Source organism: Scomber scombrus, chromosome 7, assembly GCF_963691925.1.
Source record: "Scomber scombrus chromosome 7, fScoSco1.1, whole genome shotgun sequence".
NCBI lineage: Eukaryota > Metazoa > Chordata > Actinopteri > Scombriformes > Scombridae > Scomber > Scomber scombrus.
In genome coordinates, this window is record NC_084976.1 from 19475599 (window position 1) to 19502923 (window position 27325).

General features: G+C 38.9%; 1 protein-coding gene across 1 annotated transcript in view; it reads left to right on the forward strand.

Annotated features, from left to right (window-relative positions):
• The window catches only part of ephb6 (eph receptor B6), a 40224-nt gene extending 18161 nt beyond the window's left edge, over positions 1 to 22063 (forward strand). The window contains exons 5-19 of the mRNA XM_062421761.1: positions 9 to 304; positions 13249 to 13404; positions 13694 to 13965; positions 14456 to 14537; positions 15282 to 15406; positions 15493 to 15655; positions 16330 to 16444; positions 16529 to 16584; positions 16824 to 16940; positions 17036 to 17283; positions 17421 to 17639; positions 17742 to 17891; positions 20154 to 20338; positions 20462 to 20617; positions 21880 to 22063. Coding sequence (XP_062277745.1) covers positions 9 to 304; positions 13249 to 13404; positions 13694 to 13965; positions 14456 to 14537; positions 15282 to 15406; positions 15493 to 15655; positions 16330 to 16444; positions 16529 to 16584; positions 16824 to 16940; positions 17036 to 17283; positions 17421 to 17639; positions 17742 to 17891; positions 20154 to 20338; positions 20462 to 20617; positions 21880 to 21985 — 2446 coding nt within the window. The 3' untranslated portion in view covers positions 21986 to 22063. The remainder of the gene's footprint in view (positions 1 to 8; positions 305 to 13248; positions 13405 to 13693; positions 13966 to 14455; positions 14538 to 15281; positions 15407 to 15492; positions 15656 to 16329; positions 16445 to 16528; positions 16585 to 16823; positions 16941 to 17035; positions 17284 to 17420; positions 17640 to 17741; positions 17892 to 20153; positions 20339 to 20461; positions 20618 to 21879) is intronic.
• Positions 22064 to 27325: the final 5262 nt, after the last annotated feature.

The following is a 27325-nucleotide window of genomic DNA, read 5'->3' on the forward strand; positions in this document are numbered from 1 at the left end:
CGTTACAGATTTGTCCTGGCAATAGTCGACAGTGGAGCTTGTGTTTCCCTCATGGGTGTCTCTATCTTCTACCGCCGCTGCCCAGCGACCAGCCTCTACTTGGCGTCCTACCCGGCGACTCCCTCAGGGGCTGAGCCAACTGCTTTGGTGCCCGTGAGCGGGATATGTGTCCCCCACAGTAAAACGCAGGGAGGCACAGCCCCTCGCATGCACTGCAATGCAGAAGGGGAGTGGATGGTACCTGTAGGAGGGTGTGTCTGTGATGAAGGCTTTGAACCGAACCACAATGGATCTGCCTGCTTGGGTAAGTCTGCAGAACACTGACAGTGAACTGATCAGCTGGATTTATATTGGTTCTCATAATCACTGCATCTGTCCAAATATTTTAGGCTGTCCTCCCTTATATGCAGGAAGTACCCCAAAACAAACATGTTCAAGTAACTGAAGTCCTCTAGTGGTCATATTTATTATGAAGGCAAACGCGAAAATCAGATGATGTTATACCACCAAGTCTGCGTGCAGAGGAGGTTGAGTAGGATGGATGATCAGGGTTTGCTTTTCGTTTCACGTTTCCATCCACAAGTCAATACGGTTAGCCTAATTTAAAACCATGACCACAATTCTCCCCTAACCTTAAACACATGGTTATTATTGTAACCATGACAATAAAGGTCACCTAATGTTAAGGATGTAGTCATTTTAACATCAACCAAGACGTTTCCCTGACCTTAACAAAGCACTTATTGTAATCCGAACCATCATCTTTTCCTAAGCCCAAACATGACTTTTTATGCCTCAACTTTACCAAACCATAGTGCTGGCATAGCAAAAGACAAATTTACATTTCAACAGTGGTTTGTAGAATGCAGTCATTTTGTTGAGTGCGTCTTTCTGCAATACGACCAACCACGTATTTTGTTGTTTCATTTGGAGGAATAAGCTGACTTCCTGTTGGGTCCCCAAATACATTAATGGTATGAAAATACTCTTTATGACTGTTCAGATTGTATTGGAAATAATATATTTGAAATAAATAAATAATAAAATATAAATAATAAAATTGCGATAATACAAAGAGTAGTACTGTCCCTCGGGACTTGACATCAAGCTTCACACAGACTTTCCATTCAATTTTGTTGTCCTCAGATAACCACTGATGAGTTATGAGTTATTTTCTCTGACTTTCCACGTCTACATCCAAAGCTTCAAGAGACATTAAAACTGTTCCCAGACTGAAAAATACTGCCCGTAGCTAGCAAGACTTTAACTTGAGTTTAATATGGAAAGTTTGTGCACACAAAATGTGTGAACAGTGTGACTGTTTGGGAGGAAAAGACAATCAGTCATTTTTTTAGGTCATTGTTGACTTCTTGTCAGTTCTCTTCTTGGTATTTCTTGAGATCTGAAACATCAGGATCAATACTGAAAGGAGCTGCTGTCACTCTGATACTCAACTGTGCTTGATGTAGAGACCAGAGCAAAGTGAGGGTGGGCTGGTCAGGTTGGGATGCAGTGAGATGAGAAGGGGAAAGATGGTGTCTGATTCATGCAGTGCATTTGTTGTTTGCACATATTATCTGTCATCAACAGAGTTTTTTAGACATATCGTCAGGAAATACAGAGAGATTGTTGAGCCAGTGGTGCTTTATAGGCAATTCATTGTTAAACTGGTATTAATCAAATGGGAGGACAGGAGATATATCAGAGCACAGCTGAGATTCAGATAGATAGCACTAAGGTCAGCAATTGCAAAACTGGTCTCAAGCGTTCACACTTCTCAAAAGTGGGTGTAAGTGCGGGGAAAAAAAGAGAGAAGAAAAAAATTTGAGAGATGTCCAGACAGACAGGAAGGGACATAGGAAGAGAGGAGGGGGAGGGAAAGAGGAAGAGAGGGAGAGAGCCATAGTGAGAGGGATGTGACACATTTAGGTCATGGCGATGTAATGGCCACTCGTCTGTGAACAAGTGACAGAAACCGCAGGGGGAGAGAGGGAGAGTGGAGGGAAAATAGGGAGGGATGGAGGGAGAGTGAAAGATAGGAGGATGCAAGTTAATGACTTAAAGAACTGAGCAGGCAAAACATTTCTGAGGGCGTGAAGGGCAAAGAGTTTTTGTCTGTATGTGTGAGGATGAGAGTTGTGATTGCGCATAAGTATAGCTCGCTTTGATGCCGATATACGTGATTGTCTCTCTGTTCTCATATGTCTGCGGACTGTAAATACCAGCATTACAGTAAAAAACTCTAAGTAAAAAGCCTACCAGGAATTTCACTGGCCATAATTGCTCAGCTGCCTCACTTGGGGGCCCTCAAAGTCTAACTGCTTTCGGCACAATTAATCCTCCAATCTTGCCAAGTCAGCTGTAAAATGTGTTCATGCTCTTTGGCTTTACATCTCTGCTTGTGTTTGTCCGCATTTGATTGATATTTACTGACAAATCACCCCTCTGAACTGCTCGGCTGCAGAGCAAAGGCTTCCGCTGACTGTCTATGAATGATCTAACACATTGCTACCCACGCTGCTGCAGCTTTTTGTTCCAACTGTCATTTGATTATGTTTTGTTGATCACTTCACTGACTGATGATGTGGATTGGCATCATTACATTGTTTTCCTCTCTGGCTCCCTGGGAATGTGGAGAATAGAGACAGATGGTTGACTGGCGATGCAGTCGTCAAGGATTATTAACAGTTGCCGATGCTCATTCTTACCAGAAAGCGGAGGACTGGACTTTCTTTCCTATAAGAACTTGAATATGTTGCTGTTGTTTAAATTTAGCATCAGTGACATTTCATAATGACAAGAAGTGAGCAAATGATAGGCTGTACTACACTGAACTTCTGTGTTGGTTGCAACTGTAATTAAAGACACACCAGTCTGCAAAATATTCATTGTTTTTCTGGCACCAGTGCTTTAAACACCTCTCAGGCAGAAAAAACACTTTATCAAGAAGTTAACTGACATTTATTTCCATTACTGTAAGTGTGCCATTATAATCTGCATACATTATATTTAACACATTTAGCACAAAAACTGACACAAGCTGGGAAAGAATTGCAAAGTAGCATCCCCATTTTTCAAACCTTAATTGAATTGCAGTAGGCTACTTGCTATTTAAGTACATCACCACAGTGTGAATTAATGCTGTTTGAACACGACAACCAGCGTTGCTTTTCCCCCTCAAGCAAGACATCATTTTTAGGGACAAATAAGGGACTCTAGATCCTTCCTGCACTCAGTCTCATGTGAAAATTAAGATCTGTGTTAAATGATTGCCTTTAACTACACACCGCTCTAATAGCCTACTATTTTTAGATCTAAGGGTTCCCCCTTTAAAACAGATGAAATAACTAGAGGTGTGACGAGATCTCGCAAAACTAAAACGTGACGATATTTCTCGTCGAAGTGAATGTTGTCTCGCGAAGCTATAATTAAGGGGTGCACCAAAAAAAAAAAAAAAAGACTCGGTTTTCTATCGCTCATTTGCACGTCATGTCTTCTTTTTATAATTTCAAGTGTGGATCATTAACCTTGTTACAGTGGGTGCCCTCGTTCTAGTTGGTGAACTAACAGCTTCTACCTGCTGAGAAGATCTCAGTCAATAGTGGAAGATGAGGAGAGGAGCAGCAGGTTAACCTCAGGTCTCTACACTGAAAGCCTGAAGTAGGAGGAGCGGGGGAATCTAGCGCAGCTATGGGAGCCTAATGAAGCAAAAAGTAAAATGAGTCACACTAGCAAATTATAACACAATTTATAAGTATGTTGTTCTACTTTATGTGTTTATGTGATACAAGATTAGTGCAATTTACTTTTATTTGTGTGTTTTTTTATTAGCAATATGTTATAATTTGCGAGAATTGGATTCTTTATTTAATTTATATTTATATATTAGAATTGTTTCTAATATTTATAATTTACTTTTTGGTATTTGTGATTGTATTTAACTTTTGTATTTATGGTTGTTATGTCCATAAATACCAAAATGATCTATCTATAAAATGTCTATCTATATGGGGAAACTTTTTACAGTGCTGCATACTGCATATGATAATTATATATTTAGAAAGTAGAACTGAAGTGATTCATTACAAGATGATTAGTTAAAACATTTCAAAATGCATCTGCATTATTTCCATTTTTATGAATTTCAAATACAAGTAAAGTCATATATTTAATAATTGAAGTTTTCTTAAAAATATAGTTAAAATCTCGTCTCGTCTCGATCTCGTGAACCCAATATCGTGTCTCGTCTCATCTCGTGAGCTGAGTGTATCGTCACACCCCTATAAATAACATAGACAGTGTGTGCAGAAGTGAGCTATACTTTGGCAAATTACTGTTTACATTATGTTTCTCTGAGATTGTCATTTAACACTTTTGTCCAAATAGACTCCTTACATGCTCTACATTGGACGTTAGGGTTTGGTAGCAATTTGGTTTGACATGATTGAGCCGTGCTGTAATGCAATCAAGTATTTTTCTATAACATTAGGCTTTACAACTAAATTAGGGCTGAAACTAAGGATTATTTATCAAATTTGAGCAGCTGATACCAGCAAATATTTGGCATTTTAACTTGAAAATGAATGAAAATGATTATTCGATTGTCAAATTAATAAGCAAAAAACTAAATTATATGTTAAAACATAATTGGTGCATGGGAGAATGTGTTTTTCCAACTGGGCCCTGCCCACTTCTGAAATGGGGAGCACAGAAAAAACAAAATCGCTATATAAATCTCTCATGGGAAATAACCAAAACTGATGTTATATTGGCGAAAATTGTGTGGTCATGTATGACCTCATCACCCATAGTGCGAAACTGATTGAGAAAATAATGTTTCTGATCTTTATAACATGTATTTACAATATTGTCTAATGTTTTTCTTAACTTGCTTTTCAAACACTTATTCTTATCTGACTGAAATGAAACGAAACAGTTGAACGATAGCAACACTTATGATGAGTTAATGAGAAAAACTTTGTTTTGCCAGTTAATCTCCTACATGTGTGATGCCTGATTATTCTAATGAGTCACACTCTCTGAAACACTGATTATGGACTGATTATAAATTAAATTCCCAACTGAAACATCAAACAAAAACAAAAACGCAGCTGACATTTTGGCTGACAGACATTGAAAGATCATTCTTTAATTATTTATAAGGCTGTTAATCACAAGTCTTCTATATGATCACTGTGACATTCAAGGCTCGGTTTTGAATAAAAACTCATCTCCAGTCTTTTGAAAAACGATAAGGACAGACGCAGATGACATACAGCAGATGTCTGCTGTTATTTTATTTTTCCGCTAAACAACAGAAGGATGCTTTTCTCCTTTGACATTTGCATCTGACAAGGGAGACAAGACAGAGAGGCAGAGAGCACAGACAGAAACATGATTGAGCACGAGACACAATTACACCTGTTCAGCCAAACATAAAGCAGTCCTTTAGTTTTAGGTTCCCCAAACGGGGCTGAACTGGCCGCACATTGCTCTCAGACAAGCTCCTCGTTCTGTGTGATTCCACTAGAATAATAAGCCACTGTCGAGGATTTGGGACATGGATTAGTGCTGAATGCTCAAATGGGCTTTAAGTTAATTTGGACCCATGTTGTGGCTGTGGCAGTGAAATATTCAACATGTCAGATTGTCCTGATTTGTCACCCTGAGAGCTCACTTTAGGCACAGACACATCCAATAACTATCCCAACACATGTTAAAATGGGAAACGAGCATTTGACCAGGGGAGGAAGTTCTCTCTTTTCTTCTAACCAGACACCCACCATTGTATGTCAAGTGAACAGTTATTACCAATGCTTACATTCAATTGATTTACCAGTACATTAATTATAAAGGTCAACTTTGAGAAAAACACAGTTGAGTGAATTGATCAACGAGATACAATATTGAGTGTTACGTGGAGCTCACTGTGGGGGAGTTGCCAGACGGTGGTGACAAATGAATCTGGCCTCACAAACTCCATCACATCAGCTGTCTGTGCGTGAAATTATTGAGTGTGTTGTAACATCAGAGAGCGAGAGAGTAGTGTAATGACAGAAATGGGTTAACAATGTACACGCTCAAGGCAAGGTTTTTGTAAGGAAGCTGGACAATGTGTTCATAGAACCCTGATTGGGTGCAGGTGCAGGACCAAAGCTGCATGCAAAAGAACAAGAGAGATAGTCCGCACAATGAATAGTTCAAACTTCCAAGAACTTTTACCTATGAATCAACGTCCATTACATTCACGCCCTTGTCAAACAACCCCACACAATGCTGATTAAGCTTATCACCACTCGAGAAATCTCTCTGTACTGAACATCATACAGAATTTTTGATCTGGTGTCAGGTTTGACATTCCCACTCCGGCCGGATGAGTGAATACTGTTGGTGCTCTATGGTCAGAGCATATGAACTTCCGCAGGCTGAGCTAGCTAATTTGAATGGGGATAAAATAATTCAATCGCACAGATCTTCTAGACTTTCAGAATGTTATCAGACTAAATGGATCAAATTTTGATAGTGAAATTAATCATTTCATGGAGGTTGTGTGACACTCAAAACAATTTATCCACCATTTTACAGCTGCAATAGTAGCAACGGAGTATACTATGGTGGAGCCTAAGACATCAGTGTGTCGACAGTGTTTTTGTAAATACGCTCACTGCAACACAGCAGCGACATATAAACATACACAAAGTGGTTATGATGAATGTATTACAAAACAGACAGCAAATCATGTAGACCTGAAGCAACATTAGCATTTGAAGTTGTGTTTCCTTTTGACTCCTTTTAACTCTGTTTTGGTCTTCAGGAAATCTTGACAGACATAACTAGCTGTCTTCACCAGCTTGTGGCCGACTCAGCGCCTCCGAAGCTGTATCCAGTTCATTTTATACATCCGTGAGGTTTACCAGAGCTATGCTGGAAATATTGTTTATTAAAAGATGAGACTAAATCCAAACAGTAATGTTGTGGGTTGAAAAAACTAAATATTGAGCTGAAAGATTATAAGGAGCTCTTGGGGGAACTGCAGAATTGGTGATAATTGTCTGAGTTTGTCACTCTGAGCAACACCTTTCACATTACATGTCATTAGATCCATTTTATTATAAATTATCTCTATCATATAGCTTATTTTTTATTTCATGTGGATGTTCACCAGATGAACTCTTTGCTTCATAAAACTTGTATAAAGCTTGCAATATTCAGTGTGCGGGTGCAAGTATGTGTCTTTCTCCTTAGGATTAAGGCTGGGCAATATGGACAAAGTCAAATATCACAATATTTTTAAGCAAATACCTTGATATCATATTCACTCAGACACAACCTTTTTTTTAATGTGCCCAGAATCTTTAAAGAACCTGAGAGATGTACCCTCCATCAGACTGGAATAATTCATCTATCTCACTCAGATCAATCACTTCTTTCTTTGACATCAAGGCCTCTTGGCTTGTTTTCCTTTAATCTACTTGTTCTTGTTTTTGATTGTATTCACACTCATTTTAGTTTAGTAGACTCACTACTTTGCCATAGTGTTATTGAATCTAGTCATTTATTTTATTTGTCATTCATTCTTTGTGCAGATGGCAAGTGTCACCATCTGGGTTGGTGTAGAGCCTGTTGATGTTACTGTGTTCATTGTTATGTGTCGGACTGTTTAATTTATGATAATTACTATTAGTAATGTATTTTGTTTTGTTTAAATGTTGTTAGTTTTATGTTTTGTGCCTGAGGACCTCTTTGAAAATGAGATGGTGTGTCTCAAGGGGTTTATCCTCTAATTAAAATTTTAAATCATGTAAATATCGACATTGCAACAATATTGAAGGGGGGACTATCGGTGCTTTCACAAAATATTTATACTATGATTTCTGATAAATAATCATCAGTAGTAATAATAATCATTGTGATGAGTAAATGGGTAAAAGCAAATAATAGAACAGCTAGAACAGTCACGTTATTACAATTTTCAAAATATAAGACGATATCATATCTAGTCTCATATCATTGTATTGATATATTATCGATACATATTGGCCAGCCCTAATTAGGTTTTTTTTGTAAACATGTAGAATTTGACTGAAACATACTGTGAAATTTCACAGTGCACACATTTTTTACAAACTTTAAAACTTTCTTTGTCTCTGTGTAAATAAGTCCATTACACTACGCTAGCATGATTTCATGCCATGGAAAGCTATAGGAGAGAATCCAAGTAAGGATTATTTGCATTCACATATGGCCATGTGCTTACAACTGGACGATATTAGGGCACATACGATTCAGTGTTTGTTTCCAGGCTGAACATCTGAGTGACAGAATGTAGAGAAAACGAAGGATGGAGAGACGAAGCGAAAAGCATTTACACTAGGAACCATGTGTACCCATCTCTTCTGTTTTGTGGTTGCATCTGCGGCCGAGTCGTTGTGCGTTTGTGTGCGTCTGTGTTTGTTTGTGTGTGTCTGTGAGAGAGAGAGAGAGAGAGAGAGAGAGAGAGAGAGAGAGAGAGAGAGAGAGAGAGAGAGAGAGAGAGAGAGAGAGAGAGAGATTATGCTGGGAGCCAAAAGAGGGAATGAGCGCACGAAAGAGAGGGAGAGAGAGGAAGAGAGAAAGAGGAAAAATTGGGTCACTGATCTACATACTAAAGTATTATGTTAACATCAAATTACTTACCCACCTTGCTGTATTTTTTTCTATTTTTGTTTGTCTCTTTTTATCTCTGTGTAAATTATTTTTTGTTTTCAATCATATTTTCATGATTCTCATTTTCATTTCATGATCTCTTTACATGATTGATGTTTTTTTCTGTATCTTTGCCAAGCTAATCCTTTCCCTACTGTCAGCCTCTATCTATCTATCTATCTATCTATCTATCTATCTATCTATCTATCTATCTATCTATCTATCTATCTATCTATCTATCTATCTATCTATCTATCTATCTATCTATCTATCTATCTATCTATCTATCTATTTATCTATAGATCTAATTGATTTTTCTCATTTTCTAGACATAAAATCAGGTTTAATGATAAATGATATTTTGGCCATCACAAGTAATTTGACTGTAGCTCACAAACATTGCGAGACTGTTATCTGTAATTATCAGTTGATATGGCAATAATGTCCTAGATTCTAGAAAAAATAAATAAATAAATAAATAAAAAGCCCAAGGTGATGTCTTAAAATGTCACATAACAATAAAAATAACAATCTAAATCCCCCCAAATTTTCATTGTATATTGTGATACAAAATGGAGAAAAGCATCAAATCACCACATTTGAAAGGATGCAACCAGGAAATGGTTGAAAAAATACAAAAAAAAAGATTAATTGCTTATTGTCTTTTTGTTTTTTTTACAATATCCACATCTGTCAGCCCTGAGTGGAGCTGCTTCTCTCTGGTATACTGATGTGAAGGCATCTGTGTCTTTGTACATAATGGCCACGAACTGTCTACTTTTTAGCTCGGAGATAAAGTGAAGGAAGGACGGATGGATGGAGCCGGGGGGAGGTGGGGGCTGCAGATCAAGCAGGAGGGCAGAGGGCTTGTACTCTCATTGGCTGCTGTAATCAGCTACACAAGGAGGAGGAGGAGGGAGAGGGGGATTTTTTATTCCAGCTCATAACTGTGATGGGAGGCTTTGTAGCAAAGTCATGTTTCTTGTCACAGCTGTAAGAGAACACGTCTGGTAATGTGTAGCCAGGACATAAAAGATGGAAGAAGCTATATTCCCCTCTGTTGCTGCCCTCCTGCCGTCTTTCCCGCTCTGTTGTCCGTGTTCATATACATAATCTTACTGTTCATCCTACAGCTCTCTTGGTTCATCCACCCTCTACGTTCACTTCTTCACTTTTTCCAGATCATATTCTCCTTTAGTCATCTACCCAACATCCTTTTCCCTCTCTCTGTCTCCTGTTTTTCCTCTTCACACCTGTTTGAAAGCAAAGTCAGCTCTCAGACAAGTGAGAACACAGAAATCCTTTTATCTGTTTATTCTTTCCCTTTTTCCTTTTCACTTTTTGCTCTCTTATCTTCTCCTCCCACGCTGCCCCAACGCCATTTGCATCCACATACGCACACACACATAAACCATGTCAAATTTAAGACATGTTCTTGACAAGGTTATATAAATACAGTCAGTCTGCTCCCACTGACCATAAAGAACACACACGCCTTTTCTCTCTCGTCTTCCATCTCTGTCACACTAAAAGCACTTTAACTGTGTTCAAAAACATATGACAGGATCTTTCTCTTAGGCTGCTGGGTCAGGTGTTACCAGATGTGCTATTTACACACTCAAATACAAGTAAGCCTCACTGTATGAGAATATACACACATTCCACATTTGGCTTACAAACAAAGGGACCTCTTTTTGAACGATGCAACCTTTAGCTGACACTGCTTTAGGCGTTCACACACAAACACCTCCAGAGGCAGCACACACCATATTCTTATAGTCCTGCTCAGGACGAGGCATTTGAGGTTCTGCCAGGCAGCAGCATGAAGTAAAGTGTGTGTTACCTTGACCTCGGTGCTCAGCTGTGCTGCTGTTGACATTAACAATTGGCACATTTCACAGATTTTTTACAGTAGAAAACATCAGCTCGGGATAAAAGCCTGCAGTTTCAGATGGTATTTTTGTGTGTGTGTGTGTGTGTGTGTGTGTGTGTGTGTGTGTGTGTGTGTGTGTGTGTGTGTGTGTGTGTGTGTGTGTGTGTGTGTGTGTGTGTGTGTGTGTGTGTGCATTTGTTACCTTTTGGGGACTGTTTCACTGACCTTGTCAGTAGTCCTCATGTGGACCAAAGCCCCAAATTGTATGAAAAATGAGAAATGAATGCATGCTTTGCACTTATTTTGATTTTATATTTCAAATAGATTATGCCATTTGATTTCATCATAATCATACATTTTATTATTCATATGATCCCTATTGAGTATTTTATCCATTCACTATTTTGTTTGGGAGTAATTGCACGTATTAGTGTTGTTCAGTAAAAAATGGTTAATTTTTCAGATAAGCTGAAGGAATAAATGTTACTTTATGGGTTGACAAAATTCCCACAGGTGTTTTTCTTAGTTTATGAAAAATTTAGCCTTTGGAGATGAGACATGGTTTTCACACAACAGCGGCAATATGTGACACTTGATCTTAACTCAAAGGTCTGCTTATTAGCTTTTTTGAGTTTTCAGCTGCGTCTCACAATCAAGCCAGCTCCACTCAGTTATGAAAAATATAAAATGCAGTTGGAAGATTAAGATTATGAGATTATTTTGCCACCTATACTGTTGAGTCAAGAATAAACTTGCATGCTCATGTAATAAGGTGTAATTGTGATACTGATTCAGACAAGAATAAAACCCCTTAAAGAAATAGTTAGACATTTTGGAATAATACACTTAACTACCCCTCTCATTTCTGCACGGTATAAGGCTGAAGCGAGCAGCAGGTTAGCTCAGACTATTGGTGAGACTGGAAACAGCCTGTTTGGCTCTGTCTTGAGGTTACAAAATCTCCCCATCAACACCTCTAAGCTCACTAATTAAAATCCTCCTATTCCGTCCTTTCATTTTCTTTACTGGTTAAAAGGGTCTCGGGGGAGCTGGAGCCAATTTCAGCTGACATTGGGCGAGGGGCGGGGTACGCCCTGAACAGGTCGCCAGTCAATCACAGGGCTAAAGAGTAGTATCGAGACAGACAACCATTCACACTCACATTCACACCTAAGGGCGATGTAGAGTCGCCAATTAACCCAACCTGCATTTTTTTGTTCTGTGGGAGGAAGCACCCGGAGAGAACCTACGCAGGCACTCATTAAAATGTTTTATCTTATTCCTTTAATCTGTAAAAAAAAATGCAGTGGTTTTATGGGGGGATAAGGCTACTGCTAGGTTAGCTGCTTCCCGTTTCTGTGTTAAGATAAGCTATCAAGCTGCTGGTTTCAGCTTCATATTTACTGCACAGATATAAAAGTGGTATCAATCTTCTCATCTAACACTTGCCAAAAAAGTAAAAAAGCACATCTCCCAAAATGTCAAACTATTCCTTTAATTAAAAACACTGACGCTCGGTCAGTGTAGTCGTTTTCAACTTGTGGTGGTTTTTGCTGCTCTATGCTAACGTGGGCCACTTCCTCTGTAAACATGAGCTAATGAGTGCTGGACAAAGCCAACAACAAACAACAGACCGCTGTGACCGAAATGCACTTTTGACTCAAAGGGAACCACAAGCCAAGTTAAATTGATGCTTCACCCAAAATAGTTGCTGTTTGGTTTTGTTTGAGGGCAGGAAAGAACAAAACAAAGGAAAAAACAGTACAAATGAGACTTTATAACACAGATACTAAAAACTGTCTCTCCATGCAACAAAGTCTGATGTGGGCTGAACCGGGAAACATCACAAGTTCATGAATTTCCCTCTGCTGCTCATTTGGCTTAGATTTAAAACGTGTATTTGCTTCTTTTAGTTGAATTGTTATTCAATTTGAATACAACATGTGGAAAATATTTTGTGTATGAAACCCTTGTTTGTGTGATGATATGCCAGCTGCAGTATCTATTCTTTCACACTAAATCTTTTCTTCGTTACACATGAACTCTTTGTACGTTCCCTTATCTGCCATTTTCTGTGTTATGTAACCTACAAAATACAATACATTTTAAAAGCCTAAACCAAAACTAATACTAATAGTTGACAAAACAATCTTATCTCAAGGGACACTTACTCACTTGATCTCGAGCTTTCAACCGTATCCTGCAGTCTTAATCAGCAGATATCATGGAAGTGTACAACACAAAACTGTATCTGCTGATGAAGAATGTGTGATATGGTAGTAAGTTTTTGTTTTGGTCCAAAAGAAATGAACTGTCACTGATACTAATACTTTTTTTAAAATGAATTTCAAATAGAATAGAATAGAATAGAATATAGAATAGAATATGCCTAATACCTTATTGTCATTGTATAAGTAGTACAACGAAATTGCAGGGGGCTCATCACAGTGGCATAGCAACATACACACATACACACAGAATAAAAAGAATAAAAAAAATGGAAGACCTTGCAGTTTTAATTTAGCTTTAATTTTACCATATCTAAATTTTATTATGTGCTAATTTGCTTTTAATTTTGCACTATTAACAGATTAATTTATCATTATTACTTTAGGTCAATGTGACTCATAGAAATCACTTCATTTATTTGATTATGCTGAACCCTCCTGTTTCTTCTTGTCCCTCTGCAGCCTGTGCGGTTAGTTACTTCAAGCCAGTTTCGGGGTCTGCTCCCTGCTCGGTGTGTCCCTCCAACAGCAGAACCAGCCAAGAGGGGTCGAGAGTATGTGAATGTCGCAGCGGCTTTTACCGAGCGGCCAATGATGCCAACTCCTCTGACTGCACAAGTGAGCTTTGTCTGTTTGTTTGTTTTCGCCTGGCTTTGTGGGAGGTGTTGATGGGGCCTCAGTGGGGTCATTTGTCATTTACTCAACCTGTGAGAACCAAGATGTACAATCAGTGATCAAAATCAGTCCTCTTCTTATCACTAGTATTTAGTTTCTGTGTTCTCTTTCCTTCACAGCTACACTTTGTTTTATTCAATTCCTTTAAATTAGTGAAATGTCTCTGCCAGCATCTTAGTATACACTGCATATATATGTCAAACCCCTCTCACTCTATCTTTCCACTTCTCAGCTCCTCCATCTGCTCCAGTCTCGCTGTCCTGGGAGTATGAGAGTGGTGATGGTGGGGTGTCCTTAAGGTGGCGCCCTCCAGTGGACATGGGCGGACGCAGCGAAGTGTGGTACGGGGTGGTGTGTCGCATCTGCCCCTCAGCCACCTTCACCAACCCGGCTTCATGCTCCTGGTGTGGGGAGGGCGTGACTTTTAGTCCCTCCCAGACCAACCTAAAACAAACCAAGGTCACCCTCAACAACCTGCTGACCAGAGTCACTTATCTCATACAGGTACTGTGGAAAACTGTCTGTGAATAGTACAAAATTAATCACATTGTAGTAAATCCAAAATGGTCTATAAGAGCTTTAATAATTGCTTCAAACTGCACTTATGGCTAATTTGGACTATTCATGATTTTTTCTCATGAATGAGTAGAGCCAGTTGAAACCAGTTTATAAGATTTTTTTGTGAATGGTGAAAGATTTCCTTGAGCCACAGAGGAGGAGGATTCTCTGTATATCTACTGTATTATCCCATAAGCTCCACATCAGCAAATACACACTAACATTTATTATTTAGCTCGGCACAGCTCGACCAAATCATGGCGTATGCCTTATTCATAATGGGTAGATATTTCCATTTACTGGTGTTTGTGGACCGGCAGACACAGTGCAGCTGCATGTGTCAGGCGTTGTTTGTCAAACACTGAAAGCATGTCATTAGAGTAAATAGAAAAACAAAGGTTTGTATGTCAATTTTGTGTGTTGTTCTTATTGACAGGTGCAAGCAATGAATGAGGTGTCAGCTTTGAGCCCTTTTCCAGCTCGATACACAAGCATCAATTTCACTACAAGCCAGTCAGGTGAGTGTGGGGCATTGAGGATGAAAAAGATGAGATGAAAGTGAAGAATTGCTCTGATGATAATGTTTGAGTAGTTACTCCGTGTGTGTGTGTGTAGGGTACTGTGTGTGTATTCTCTCTCTCTCTCTCTCTCTCTCTCTCTCTCTCTCTCTCTCTCTCTCTCTGCTCCATCTTTTCTTCTACTGCTCTTTGGACAGGAGGTTGCTTGAGGTTACAATATCCTTTCATATCCAATTATAATCACTGTAGAGGAAGAAAGGGACAAATGAGAGATGGGAAGACAAAATGACAGACAGAAAGAGAAATGAAAGTAGACCAGTGGGGAGAGGAGAGCAGAATGGAGCATTGTGCAGACTAAGTACACCATTATACAATTTTCCAAGAAACTGATCAAGATTGATTAAAGCTCTCCATGAACATAAATGATCTAAAATCTATTTGTGTGTTCTCTCTGAGTTATTGATTAAATGGAATGCCGGAAAAGTTCCCTTTAACTGGTCAGCCAGCCGGCATAGTGACTGTAACTGGATCCTGGTCGGTGCTCCATAAAAACTCTTACTCCGTCCACCGTCCTCATGCTTTACTAAATATCCTCTTCAAGTTCTGTAACACTGCCCCCATGTGGTCACTGTCACATCAACACAACTGTACTGAGTCACAGTTTAGGGATGACAGTGTGTTTTTAAAGCAGGTTAACTGGTCAAACATCAGGTCTCTCATGGACATCAATGCTGTCTCCCATAGTTCCCAGTACAGTTCCCATGATGCACCAGCTGAGCCGTGCCCCAGACTCCATCACGCTCTCGTGGCCTCAGCCAGACAGGCCCAACGGAGACATTCTGGAGTATCAGCTGAGATACTATGACAAGGTAAACACACATTTTACAAATACTGTACCCACATGCACAAAAATGAAACCCAACACAGGACTCACTTCTTCTTCTTTCTCCCTCAGGGTTCAGATGTGGACAGTGCAGTCAGTGTGTACAGTGAGACCAACACAGTGACCGTCACCTCTCTGATTCCCGGATCCATCTACGCCTTCCAGATCAGAGCTCGAAATGAGCGGGGCTACGGACCCTACAGCAACACCATCTACTTCACCACGCTGCCTCTAGGTACAACATTCATTTAATAGCAGTTAAAAAGACAACTGCAAAAAAAAATAACCTCTAATTAGAGATATAAGTACACTTCTATATAAAAAATGTATTTACAGTAGGAGTTGTCTTCTTCAAATCAATTATGAAAGCAAAACAATAGTTAAATAATAGGTCAGTGTCATCAGCTAGTCATTATTAATGAGTCTTTACTTTGTTCTTTGCTGGGAGTAATGATCTCAGGGAAGATAAAAGAAACATCTCAGGTAGAGATAAGATTTATGTGTTAAATTTACATTTGAAAAACAAACAGTTTTAAAAACCCTGTCTTCCATTATTAGGACATTTTTTCACAAACTATTGGTGAAGATGTTCAAAGAAAAATAAATATATTATAAATATTTTCTTGATTTTGTCCTAACAAAACACAATTACAGGTTGCTCCCTAATTCTTGCATAGTAGTTGAGTACAATATCAAATATGTGTTTACTGTAAGTGAAAGTCAGTGATTTTAGCCTGTGTTCATTGAAGCACAACAACATGACAAATTGCCTCAGATATAGTAACAACAATGTTTGTATTTAGTTTCGTTTCTGGCTCTGGAAACAGTTGAAAATGTGTAGACTTTATAGTCAAAGACTGTCTCAGCTGGTATGAACAGCTGATATCTTTCTCACTTTCTCTGCCACAGAAGAACATTCACAGCAGATCCAGAATCGACTTCCTCTGCTGGTTGGCTCGGTGATGGGAGGGGCAGCGTTTCTCCTCGTTGTGGCAGCGATCGTGGTTGTGGTGGTATTTCGCAGGTCAGTGATTGGTTTACAAAATATATATGATCTATTTCGAAAATTGTGTTCATTTACATTTTGTTTACTTTGTTTACATTGCAGTAAGAGGAGGGAGAGTCCGTACAGCGACAGACTCCAGAGGTATATCAGTAACCGAGGTGAGTGTGAGTATATTTGACCATTTATATTCCATAATGAAATCTTTATATTTAAAAGTCATTAAATAATAAAGTTAAGATAAAAACAAATGTTTCCATGTGTGATCAATTCTAATTCTTAGACATACATTAAATCTTTGTATGTTTGATACAGCTTATGGTAGCTTAACTGAGCACTACAAGATTAGAAAACTCCAACCAAATGTCAAACCTTGATTAAAATTGTGTTTTCTCTCCAGGTGGAGTAAAGTATTATGTGGACCCCTCCACTTACGAGGACCCCAGTGAGGCAGTCAAAGAGTTTGCCCGTGAGATAGATCCTACTCACCTGAAGATTGAGGAGGTGATTGGTGCAGGTAGGCCTGTTTCTCTCTTTTATTTTTAAATCTTCTTGAACATATATCATACGTGTCTGCACAATGTAATCTATTACACCTCCTTTCCACTCCAGCCCAATTTGGGGAGGTTTCTCGAGGCCGCTACCGTCCGCTGGGTCGCAGGGAGGTGCTCGTAGCGGTGAAGACTTTACGTTGGGGGGCGTCCGATAGAGAAAAGGGGATGTTCCTCAGCGAAGCAGGAGTCCTGGGACAGTTTGACCACCCCAACGTTCTGAAACTAGAGGGTGTGGTTACACGCAGCCCTCCAGAAAGGATCATCACTGAGTTCATGGAGAACGGGCCCCTGGATGCCTTCCTCAGGGTGAGACAACAATAACAACCCACAAATCACCATATTTGGCACACATGCTTCACGACATCTGAACCAGAAAAATCTCCTCCTCTTCTTTCCCATTCCCCTCTGCCCTGCCTGCATCCTGGGCTCTATGAATCCTTCAGGAGAACGAGGGCCAGTTTAGCGTCCTCCAGCTTGTTGGGATGCTCAGGGGAGTTGGTGCAGGGATGCGTTACCTCTCTGAGAGAAACTTTGTCCACCGAGACCTAGCAGCCAGGAACATACTGGTCAACTCCAACCTGGTCTGCAAGGTGTCTGACTTTGGCCTGTCCCGACTCATGAGGGGTCTGGACCACAATATACCAACATACACTGCCTCACTGGTACGTACTGGGAGCTTTTTACAATACATGCGTCTGATTTGTTAGTCTGGTGTAAGGCACTTCACTGCTTCACGGTCGTGGTCCTCTGTTCGCCTCCATCAGGGCAGCAAGATTCCTGTGAGGTGGACGGCACCAGAAGCCTTTCAACATCGCAAGTTCAGCTCAGCTAGTGATGTCTGGAGCTTTGGCATACTTATGTGGGAAGTCATGTCATATGGAGAGCGTCCATACTGGGATATGAGCAACCAGGAAGTGAGTAATGTAATTCCAATCATAAGTAACACAATGACAGACTGTATGACTATTTTGGTCATGGGTTTTATACACTTTATGTAATAAAACATCTAAAAACAAAACTCTTATCAGATATACATGGTCTTATTGTGTCAGTTTAGGGGTCCTTGATGTGAACCACTGATTTAGGTGAACTGTAACATCTGTGGTTTGCTTCCATTTATGTCCTGTCTTCTGTATGTTCAACTATTGAATACAGGCATAAATATGCACCCAAATTAATGAAAAAAGTATTTGATTTAATGCAATTACTAAAGCAAAAGTAAAAAAGTCTTTGCAATTTTGTTTTTTTTACAATGTAAAAGTAAAATGTATGTTGTTTTATTGTTGCATTATATGTATTAAATATCTTAATGTTGTTTGTTATACTTTTTAAAAGGGGGAATAATGTCCAAAGCTCAATTAACCCTTGTGCCTGATAATAAATATCAAATATTCATTAATTTTCAGGAATTATTTTCTATATATTAAATGCAAAGTGAATTATTTTGGGGGGATTATCACAGTCTGGGATATGTCAATGATGAGCAACAACATTGATTTTGATGCATTATTATTTTTTGTGCAGTGTCAGATTTAAAAAACAAAAAACAAACAAACAAAAAAACTCCCTCTGGGATCCTTAGGGACAAAAATGTCCCTATTGCAACCCCCATTTTTTGACCCCCATGCCAAAAAATAACTCTTTCATGCATTCCTGTATTCTGGGTCATTTGTTTGGTTTTTCACCAGATAACATCATTTAGCTGTATTTTACCTATGGCAGAATCCCCAGTCCTGCTCGTCCTGTATTATGAAGCACAGCAGACCAGTGAAAAATGTGGTTGCATCCAAAATGACCTGGATGTGTTGGTATGGGTATCAGAGTGTGGTGTGTATGTGTATATTGAAAAATAAATGTGTGTGAGTGTGAATGTGTGTATGTAAATGTGCGTATGTGCAGATACAAATGGAGACTTTATATAGACTTGTTTATTTATTTATTTATTCATATGCACAATAATAAAACAAATATTATATTTCACAGTACAAAGGCAAATAACTGTGCAGGAGAGAAAAAGAAGCCCATGGGGCTTATATAAAATCCTCCCCTTTATTATAAAAAATCACCAAAACATATCAACCAAATAACGCGAGATTTACACATAATGTTATTAATGCAGACCTGTAAGACAATACAAATTCTCTATTTGTATCTGCACATACACACATTTACGCACACACACTCACACACACACACACACATTAACTTTTCAATACACACATACAAACCACACTCTGATACCCATACCAACACATCCAGGTCATTTTGAATGCACTCACATTTTTCACTGGTCTGCTGTGCTTCATAATACAGGACAAGCAGGACTGGGCAACACTGCATTGTATTCTCCCATAGGCAAAATACAGTTAAATGATGTTATCTGGTGGAAAGGGAAAAAAACTACAATTTTAAAGCACTGGCTCTAAAATGACAGCCCAGAACACAGGAATGTATGGAAGAGTAATTTTTTAGCAGGGGGGATCAAAAATGTAGTTATTATGGGTTTCAATAGGGACATTTTTGTCCCTAAGGAGCTCAGAGATACAATTTTGTTTATACAGTGTATTATATACCTATTATAAGTGATTGATCAAAATAAAAAAAATATTAAAAATAATGTCCTTGGAGAATTTGATGCCATAAGCATGAACACAGCCCAAATAATCAAGAAAATAAAAAATGAAAAGCCAAAAATGTCCTTAGTGAGGCACAAGGGTTAAGCAATAATGAACTAACCTCTAACTAGATACAAATGACTACTGAAGTACAATTACACAACAACAGTGTTTTAATATTTTACAAGAATTGAAATTTCTTTGACTTCAATGGTTCTATTTAAATTCTAGCAATGAATAATGTGTTTTAAGTTCTTATTCAGTGTACAATATAAAATATTTAATGCCTAAATCTAAAAGTGAATTAGAGTTTAATGCTTTACAACGTGGGAATATTACCAACATCTAAAATATGGATGCCAGTCTTTTAAAAAAACTCTTCACGTTCCTCTTTATTGAACAGTAAATGGTGACAAAATACCAGGCAATAGAAATTTGCATAATTTTCTTTAAGTCACTCTTAAAAGCCTTCACTGGTCTGTGACCTTTTATATAAGGCAATTACACAAGACTCCTCACACCATCTGCCCTACTTATGTCTACTGTCTCTTCTCTCTGAAGGTAATGAAGGCAGTAGCAGACCAGTATCGTCTCCCTGCCCCCCACAACTGCCCCCCAGGCCTCCACTCGCTGATGCTTCAGTGCTGGCAGGCTGAAAGAGGGGACCGGCCAGGCTTCGACTCCCTCCTGTCCTCCTTGGATCGGCTCATCAGGCACCCTGCATCGCTCAAGGCAGAGCCAGCTCGGTGAGGCTGCAGCTTCTGGCAAATACTGGTGCACAACATATCGCAGGCAGCAGGTCATGTACAATCTGCTGTATTCATGGATTCTCATGTTCTTATTTTTGACATTTCCCTTCTTTACAGAAGCTGCTCTCAGCCGCTGCTGAGCCCCACCCCCACAGACTTATCAGCAGTGGCAACAGTCAGTGACTGGCTGAAGGCACTGAGGATGGAGAGATATCAAGAAGAGTTTGATCACGCGCACCTGGACACGTTGGACAGAGTCAGCAGGCTGTCCATGGAGTGAGTATAGTTTTCTTATTAACCTTCAGGTTAAAGAAGAAGACTGGTAGTTTTGCATCTTTTTACCTATAAACTTGAAATTTCCAACCATTTTACAAAGCAAAGCATAGTCATTTTAGTTTTCCCTCAGACAGCTGTCGGTTGTTATTCTTCTTTTTGTAGTTTTATGTTCAAGTAAGCACTTTTATCTTCCTGGTTTGCTTCATGTAGCTCATGAATGAAACATTTTCTGGCAGTTCATACTTTAATCTTAGATGAAAGAGTTTCCCGAAACTCACCAGCAAGAAAGAAATTCTTATCACTGCTAGCTACTGTATTATGACGTCAAGAAAATATTGACAACAATAAAAAGCAGACTTCATGGTAACTCTGAAAGATTACCTGTCATTAGTGAGTTTCAGGCTTGTTTTAGGTTAAACCACTACATGAAAGATAGGAAACAATGTGTATTGCTTTGAAAAATGAAGTCATCATTAGCACTAACGTATAGTTACGTATATATTTTATATTGACCAAAAATACATAAATAAATACGTTAAGTCAGGGAGAGTCATCTTTTCCCGAGCAGTTGTCATGGCAGCTGAGCAAACATATTTCCAAGGTCATGTTCAACAATTTGTATATTTTGGAGGCTGAGTAAAAATTGATTTTACAAGCACAACTGCTGCTTGACAAAAAAAATCCTTCACACAAGGTCCTCTGACTTTGTGTCTCCAAAGTTTTCCACCATCTCTTGGCCTTTATAAAGAAGGCATTGCTCAGTTGTCATAGAGATGTTTTAGTTGTTATCACAAGTCTAAGGTATGACATTTTGTGGTAGTAAAAAGGGTGGTTCAAGGATGGTTTCTTGCTTTGGATGTAGATATTTCTCTGCAGTAACAGCAGGGCTTACATCATATGATTATAGTTTTATATCATAAATTGTGTCTTATTTTTACTTACCACAGTGCTTTAAGTAAGTAAGTGAAACGTTCAATATATGTTACTGTTCAAAGCTCACGTCACACAGTGCCTCACAATTAGTTGAAAAAACAGGAAAATATTTAACATTTCAATACTAAATGAAATAAAGCACAGTATTAATGAAAAGGTTTAGGATGAATCAAGGCAAGTTTGAGCATCAACCAAATCCTGGACTCCCACTGAGCTTTTATGGAGTAAAACATGCAAAACCACCAGTATTATCCTTCAATTTATCAGTTAAGACACGAACAAGCTACATGTTGTGATGAGCTGTCTGGTTCATCTGCTCTCTCCTGCAGAGATATCCAGAATCTCGGAGTGAACCTGCTGGGACATCAGAGGAAGATCGCCAGTGCAGTCCAGCAGCTCCGGGCCCATCTGACGCAGGGTCAGGTGAAGGTGTGAAATCCACCGACAGAACAACCTGTGCTGTGGATTTCTAAGGTTTTCACATTCCTCTGCTTGTTGTGTCTGGTTTCTGCAGCAGCATTTATTTTCATGGAGCATATTTTTAAGCCAAAACCTAAAAAAAATCAGCTTTTGTTTAAGCATGAAGTGCCACTTCGTATTCTTAAAACCCGACACGACAAACACAAGGTGGTGAAAAGGGGGATCAGACTTTTCCTGCCAGTCACTCAAAGACAAATAAAAGAAGAGGGATGCACTTTGGGAGCTGCAGTCGAAGTCAGAGTGAGGCTAGGATTTACAGAGTAGAAGAAGGACTTTAACGATTCCTCAATGTTTTTCACTAGATTTCACTTTATTGTTGTCTGCCTTCTTCTCTCCTCATCCGTCTGCAATCCTACCTCCCACCTCCTCCTCCTCTCTTCAGTATTTTCACATCTAGTTTGTCTCACTGCTGTCATTCCTTTAAACTCCTCAACCTCCGCACCCTCACTAAGAAACTATGAAAGTAGTTTTTGGTAAAATACTTACGGAGATCTCTCCTCACAAAGAATTGCGTGAAGACAATCAAAACCCTTTTCTAATATTTTTTGTAACTTGTAAAGTTGTATCACTTCCTCTCTATTTAAAACGCCAAATGCTGAAAACTGTTAGCAAAAAAACAGTGTAAGTGTACTACCTAGCAGCCTATGGTTTGCCTTATAAGGTTTTACCATTAGCTTTCAGAAAAGTGTATAGTTTGTTCAATGTCCCAGCAAAAGCAACCACCAGTCCATGATCAGTTCTGCAAACCCTGAGGTTAGATATGAATCACTGCCATAAAATAGGGAAAGCAAAACCTAAACAAATGGATGATTTTAAAATCTGTAATCTGTTTTCCCCTCTTTGAAAGACATATCCACAGTCTGACAGCAGCCCTGTTTGTACGACTCACTCTCACTTTGGGGCCTCTCAGCGACAGCAGAGCTCATATACTGTAATATGACAAACTTCACCTCAGCTGCAAAAACACGTGTCCATCTGTGATGAAGTCAGAGCAGAACAGCACCCACCGTTAATGTGTACCTTCCACACTTCACTCCTTTGTAGATTGCTACCGTACAGACACTGAGTCATTAAAGCATTATGAATGTGTGAAATGGGTAAGATGGATGATATCTGATCTGATTTACACTTGAAGGTAGGAGGCGTAATGCTTTTTAAGTACATACCTGTGTGTCTGTAACGTGTGCTGTATAGGAGGCTGTATTAATGTGTACATCAGGTATATGCTGTACATGACGCTGTGTATGTGTGTGTGTGCGTGCGCGTGTGTGCAATTGTGTGTATGTGTGTGTTTGAGACAAGTGTGTCAGGCTACACACATTAATAACTGTGTTTACTTGTATGAGTGTTCACCACTATTCCATAATTGTGCAAATTTGTAAAATAAATGATATTGTTTTATTTAAGAAATTTCATTTGCCTCTTATTCAACAGTGCTGTCTATCTGATGTCTACCTGCCACTTAAAATGCCTATTAAGAAAAAATAGTAATCCAAGTTTGGGGGACGGTAATGATATGAATATATATAGAAAATGAAAAAGTAAAGAGAAAATCACGACACAACACACTGTATTGTATTCAAGGTGCACAAGTGCCAATCGTATAACATTTAATAAAAAAGTCCACTCATTAGTCTACAGCTACTAAAAGGTCTGACATACTTTACTTAGACACTGAGATGCTAAATATAAGCTAGAGGCTAATGTCAGCATGTGGTTTAGCAGGTATACCATGTTCACTTTCTTGGTGTAGTGTGTCAGCATGCTAACATTTGCTAATTAGCACAAAACAAATTATAACTGAGGCCTTTGTGAATGTCACTGGTTTTGAAGGTATTTCGTCATAAACAAAAGATTTCACCAAATTAAAGATGTTAACATGATGACAGATGAAAATGTAACTGATTCCCCAAATCATTAGGATTAGTTCTCAGTGAATGAGTGTGCCAAATTTCATGGCAATCCATCCAATATTAGTAAAGATATTTCACTTAAAAGCAAAAATGTGAACCTCATGTTGGTTTTAAAGGTAATGTCACATGATCACTGGAGTCAGCGAGCTTAATTCTCTGGGGACCGCATAAGATTGAATCCATCTGATAATTGTTGAGATATTTCAGTCTGGCCCAAAGTGGTGGACAGACCCACCAACAATCAGAGCCATCCATACAGCAACAGCATTCTCAGTTACTAGATTTAGTCATGAAAACAGCTTTTAGTTTTGGAGCATTTGCAAATTAGCATGTATAATTGATGGATCTCGTGTAGTCTGATGGATTGGTACTAAAAACAACACAACAAATGGGCAGACATCAATAATGGCATACAACAAAGGAACCAGAGTGCAATGTTTAATAAACTGGTTCAAACCATAAAATCAAGCAAGGCCATCTAATTCAGCGACTGTATTCATCTTTGTGACCTTATTCTCTATAGCCTACGGAGAAGCATCATACATGAGGAATATTGGAAATCACAACCCAGCTGTGGCTTTAACGCTGCTAACAAAAATAAAGAACTATATTCACCTTGATGTACTGATATCACCTTCACCGTGTTCATGTTCCTCAGATCAGCAGGTTTGAGTTGGAATCAGAGTTTGGGATCTGCTGGGATCAGCAGTAGTCGAAGCGCAGACACTGGTTTCCCACATGTCCTCCTGCTGCTGCTGCTGCTGCTGCTGCTGCTGGTGATATCAGAGCAGATCTGGACTGATAGCAAGAACACTTACACAACTTCCACCTTATTCTGCCAGTCTGATCGTACAGTACAGACTGCAGTGTCTTCACATTGTCCTCCACGTCCCACTGTTGGGTTATTTTTATAATGACATGATTACTGTTAGATTATATTCTAGATCATCATTTCCAAACACAGAAAATATCCAGGGGTTCAAGTATTTTCTTTTGTATTACCCTTACGCTTCTACTTACATGCCATGTCTATAATAATAATCTAACAATGTGTATATAATGACTAAGGAGGGGGAGCATTATACAATAAGTACCTTTACGTTTGATACTTCAGAGTAAATTTGGTCAGTACTTCTGTAAAATTTAAAGACAAAACTTTTAATTGTAATTAAGTGTTTTTATAGTGTGATGACTTTGTAATATTGTAGTAATTTAGTTGGGTAAAGGATCTGAACTCTTCATATACCACTAAAAATATCTAATGCTGAATTAAACAGAAATATGAGAATGACTGACAACGGGTGTAATTTTTCACATTTCCATTTGATAACTTGGTGTGGTCAGATGATGTGGTCAGAAGAAACTGAGATTAATTTGATTTGTTCTTCCATCGCAGCTCAACAGGGAAACATTATCCGAGGAAACATAATGAGGGAATTCTAAAAAGGCTATAACTAACTGGAAGGCCCATATTAGCATCAGATCCACATTGTAATATATTTTTGCTCAAAACAAGAACTGTGGATTTTGGCCCTGATCACTTACAGTGTAAACATAAGTTTTGGGTCATTTAATGGCCAGTATGAAACAGGAAGAATGTTTACAGTGAGAAAAACCTGTTTCAGTTTTCATTTGGGCACCTGACTGTTGTTTTAGTACAGACTTTAGAAATTGTGTCCCTATCCTTTAATCATGATAATCGAGCACTATTGTGTTAAATCACTCTGAATAAGAGCATCAGTAGGCCATCACAAATGTCCCACATATGACTCCAAATGATTGTTTGCTGGGGTGTTGCCAACTCAAACTGACACAGTGTTGTGAAAGAAACACAGGTACGTATGTACAGAAACAGTAGGCACACAAACCACAAAATCATGTTTTCACAGTGTTATTGTTTCTTTATAAAGACATTAACAGACTGGAAACCACTGGTCTTTATGACACAACTAAGATGTTGTTCAGTCGCCGGTAAACAGCTATTATCTCTACAATTCTAAATGACGCCATATCTGCTGCCATTTGCCGGGCCTCCAGAGTCTCCCTAAACCCTGTTTATCCTGCGGTTAACCAGTCTATTAGTCATGACCTATAAATGTTGCAGCAAAATACCTGTACACTACAGCCGAGATGACCAGAAATGTTCAAAAGTTGACTGATTCAGCAGTTTATAAATAATTAACGTGTGGAAATTAAATCTGTGATTCAGATGCAGTTGGTTGCTTTTTGAACTAACTCTACTCACATAATGAATATATAGAATTTCACAAAACAAAAACACATCACTGGATTTGTTTTCCACCTGGAGAGGAAAGTGACATACGCTCATCGGATATGATGCTGCCAACCACCAAATGATCATTATGGTCTTTGTAATGTGGCAATTATTGTGTTTGTGATCATTCCTGTTGACATATCAATGGTGCTCAACATGTTAAATCATTGTGAATGATTTACCCTACTAACCAAATAACATGATATAATCCCAGTTTCACCTGGTGACATGCACACGTTAATAAGACAACAAAAATACTGCAACATAGACAATTTGTCAGTTTATATCTGGTTTAAATTACAAGGCTGTGTTCAAACATACAGGCTTGCAATTTCCAAACAGGTTTCCTTAACGGTTCACCAGGAACAATGACCGCAATGTGTTGACTATCATGATGTTGCAGATATTTCATAGTGGCCATGCAGGTTTTGGTGGGAGTTGGTGGAATGCAGACAAGCCTGTGACAATGGAGTGACATACTGGGATTAGGGACTGGACCATTTTCGCTTCACTTTTAAGGTGATAAGATACAGCTAACAATTTCAGGTCGGCATGATAAACAAGTTCCTGGTCTTACAGTGGATTGAACCTTAAAGCGTCACTTTCCCTTTGGGATTCCTGACCAGTGGTGAAAGTCCACCTGCTCATTACCTGCTCACTCTCGCTGTCTCACCTGTCCGCTATTCACGTATCCTCCCTCCTCTCCACCCATTCATTCTCAATCCCTTTCCAAAGTCTCCTCCTCCACGGCTGGGTCATATATATTGCTGATGCCACAGGGATTTCACTTCTCTTCAGGAATGTTTTATGGGAGTTGTTGCCATATTTCACAGTGTTATGACTGAATATCACCCTAAATTGAGGAGCGGCACTTTCCTTGTTTAACAGTAAGACAGAGAAACTTTCTTCTTGTTTTGTTAATCTGTTTTGCATTTATTATTATTATTATTATTATTATTGTATTATTATTGTATTACTATTGTATTTTGAATAAAATACATATGCAAGAAATCAGTACCTAAGTGATGAAACAATCCTGAGACATTTTGTTCTTCTTTTCGGTCTGTAACTCACCTCAGTTTGTGTCTTCCAGTCATAAATCAGGTG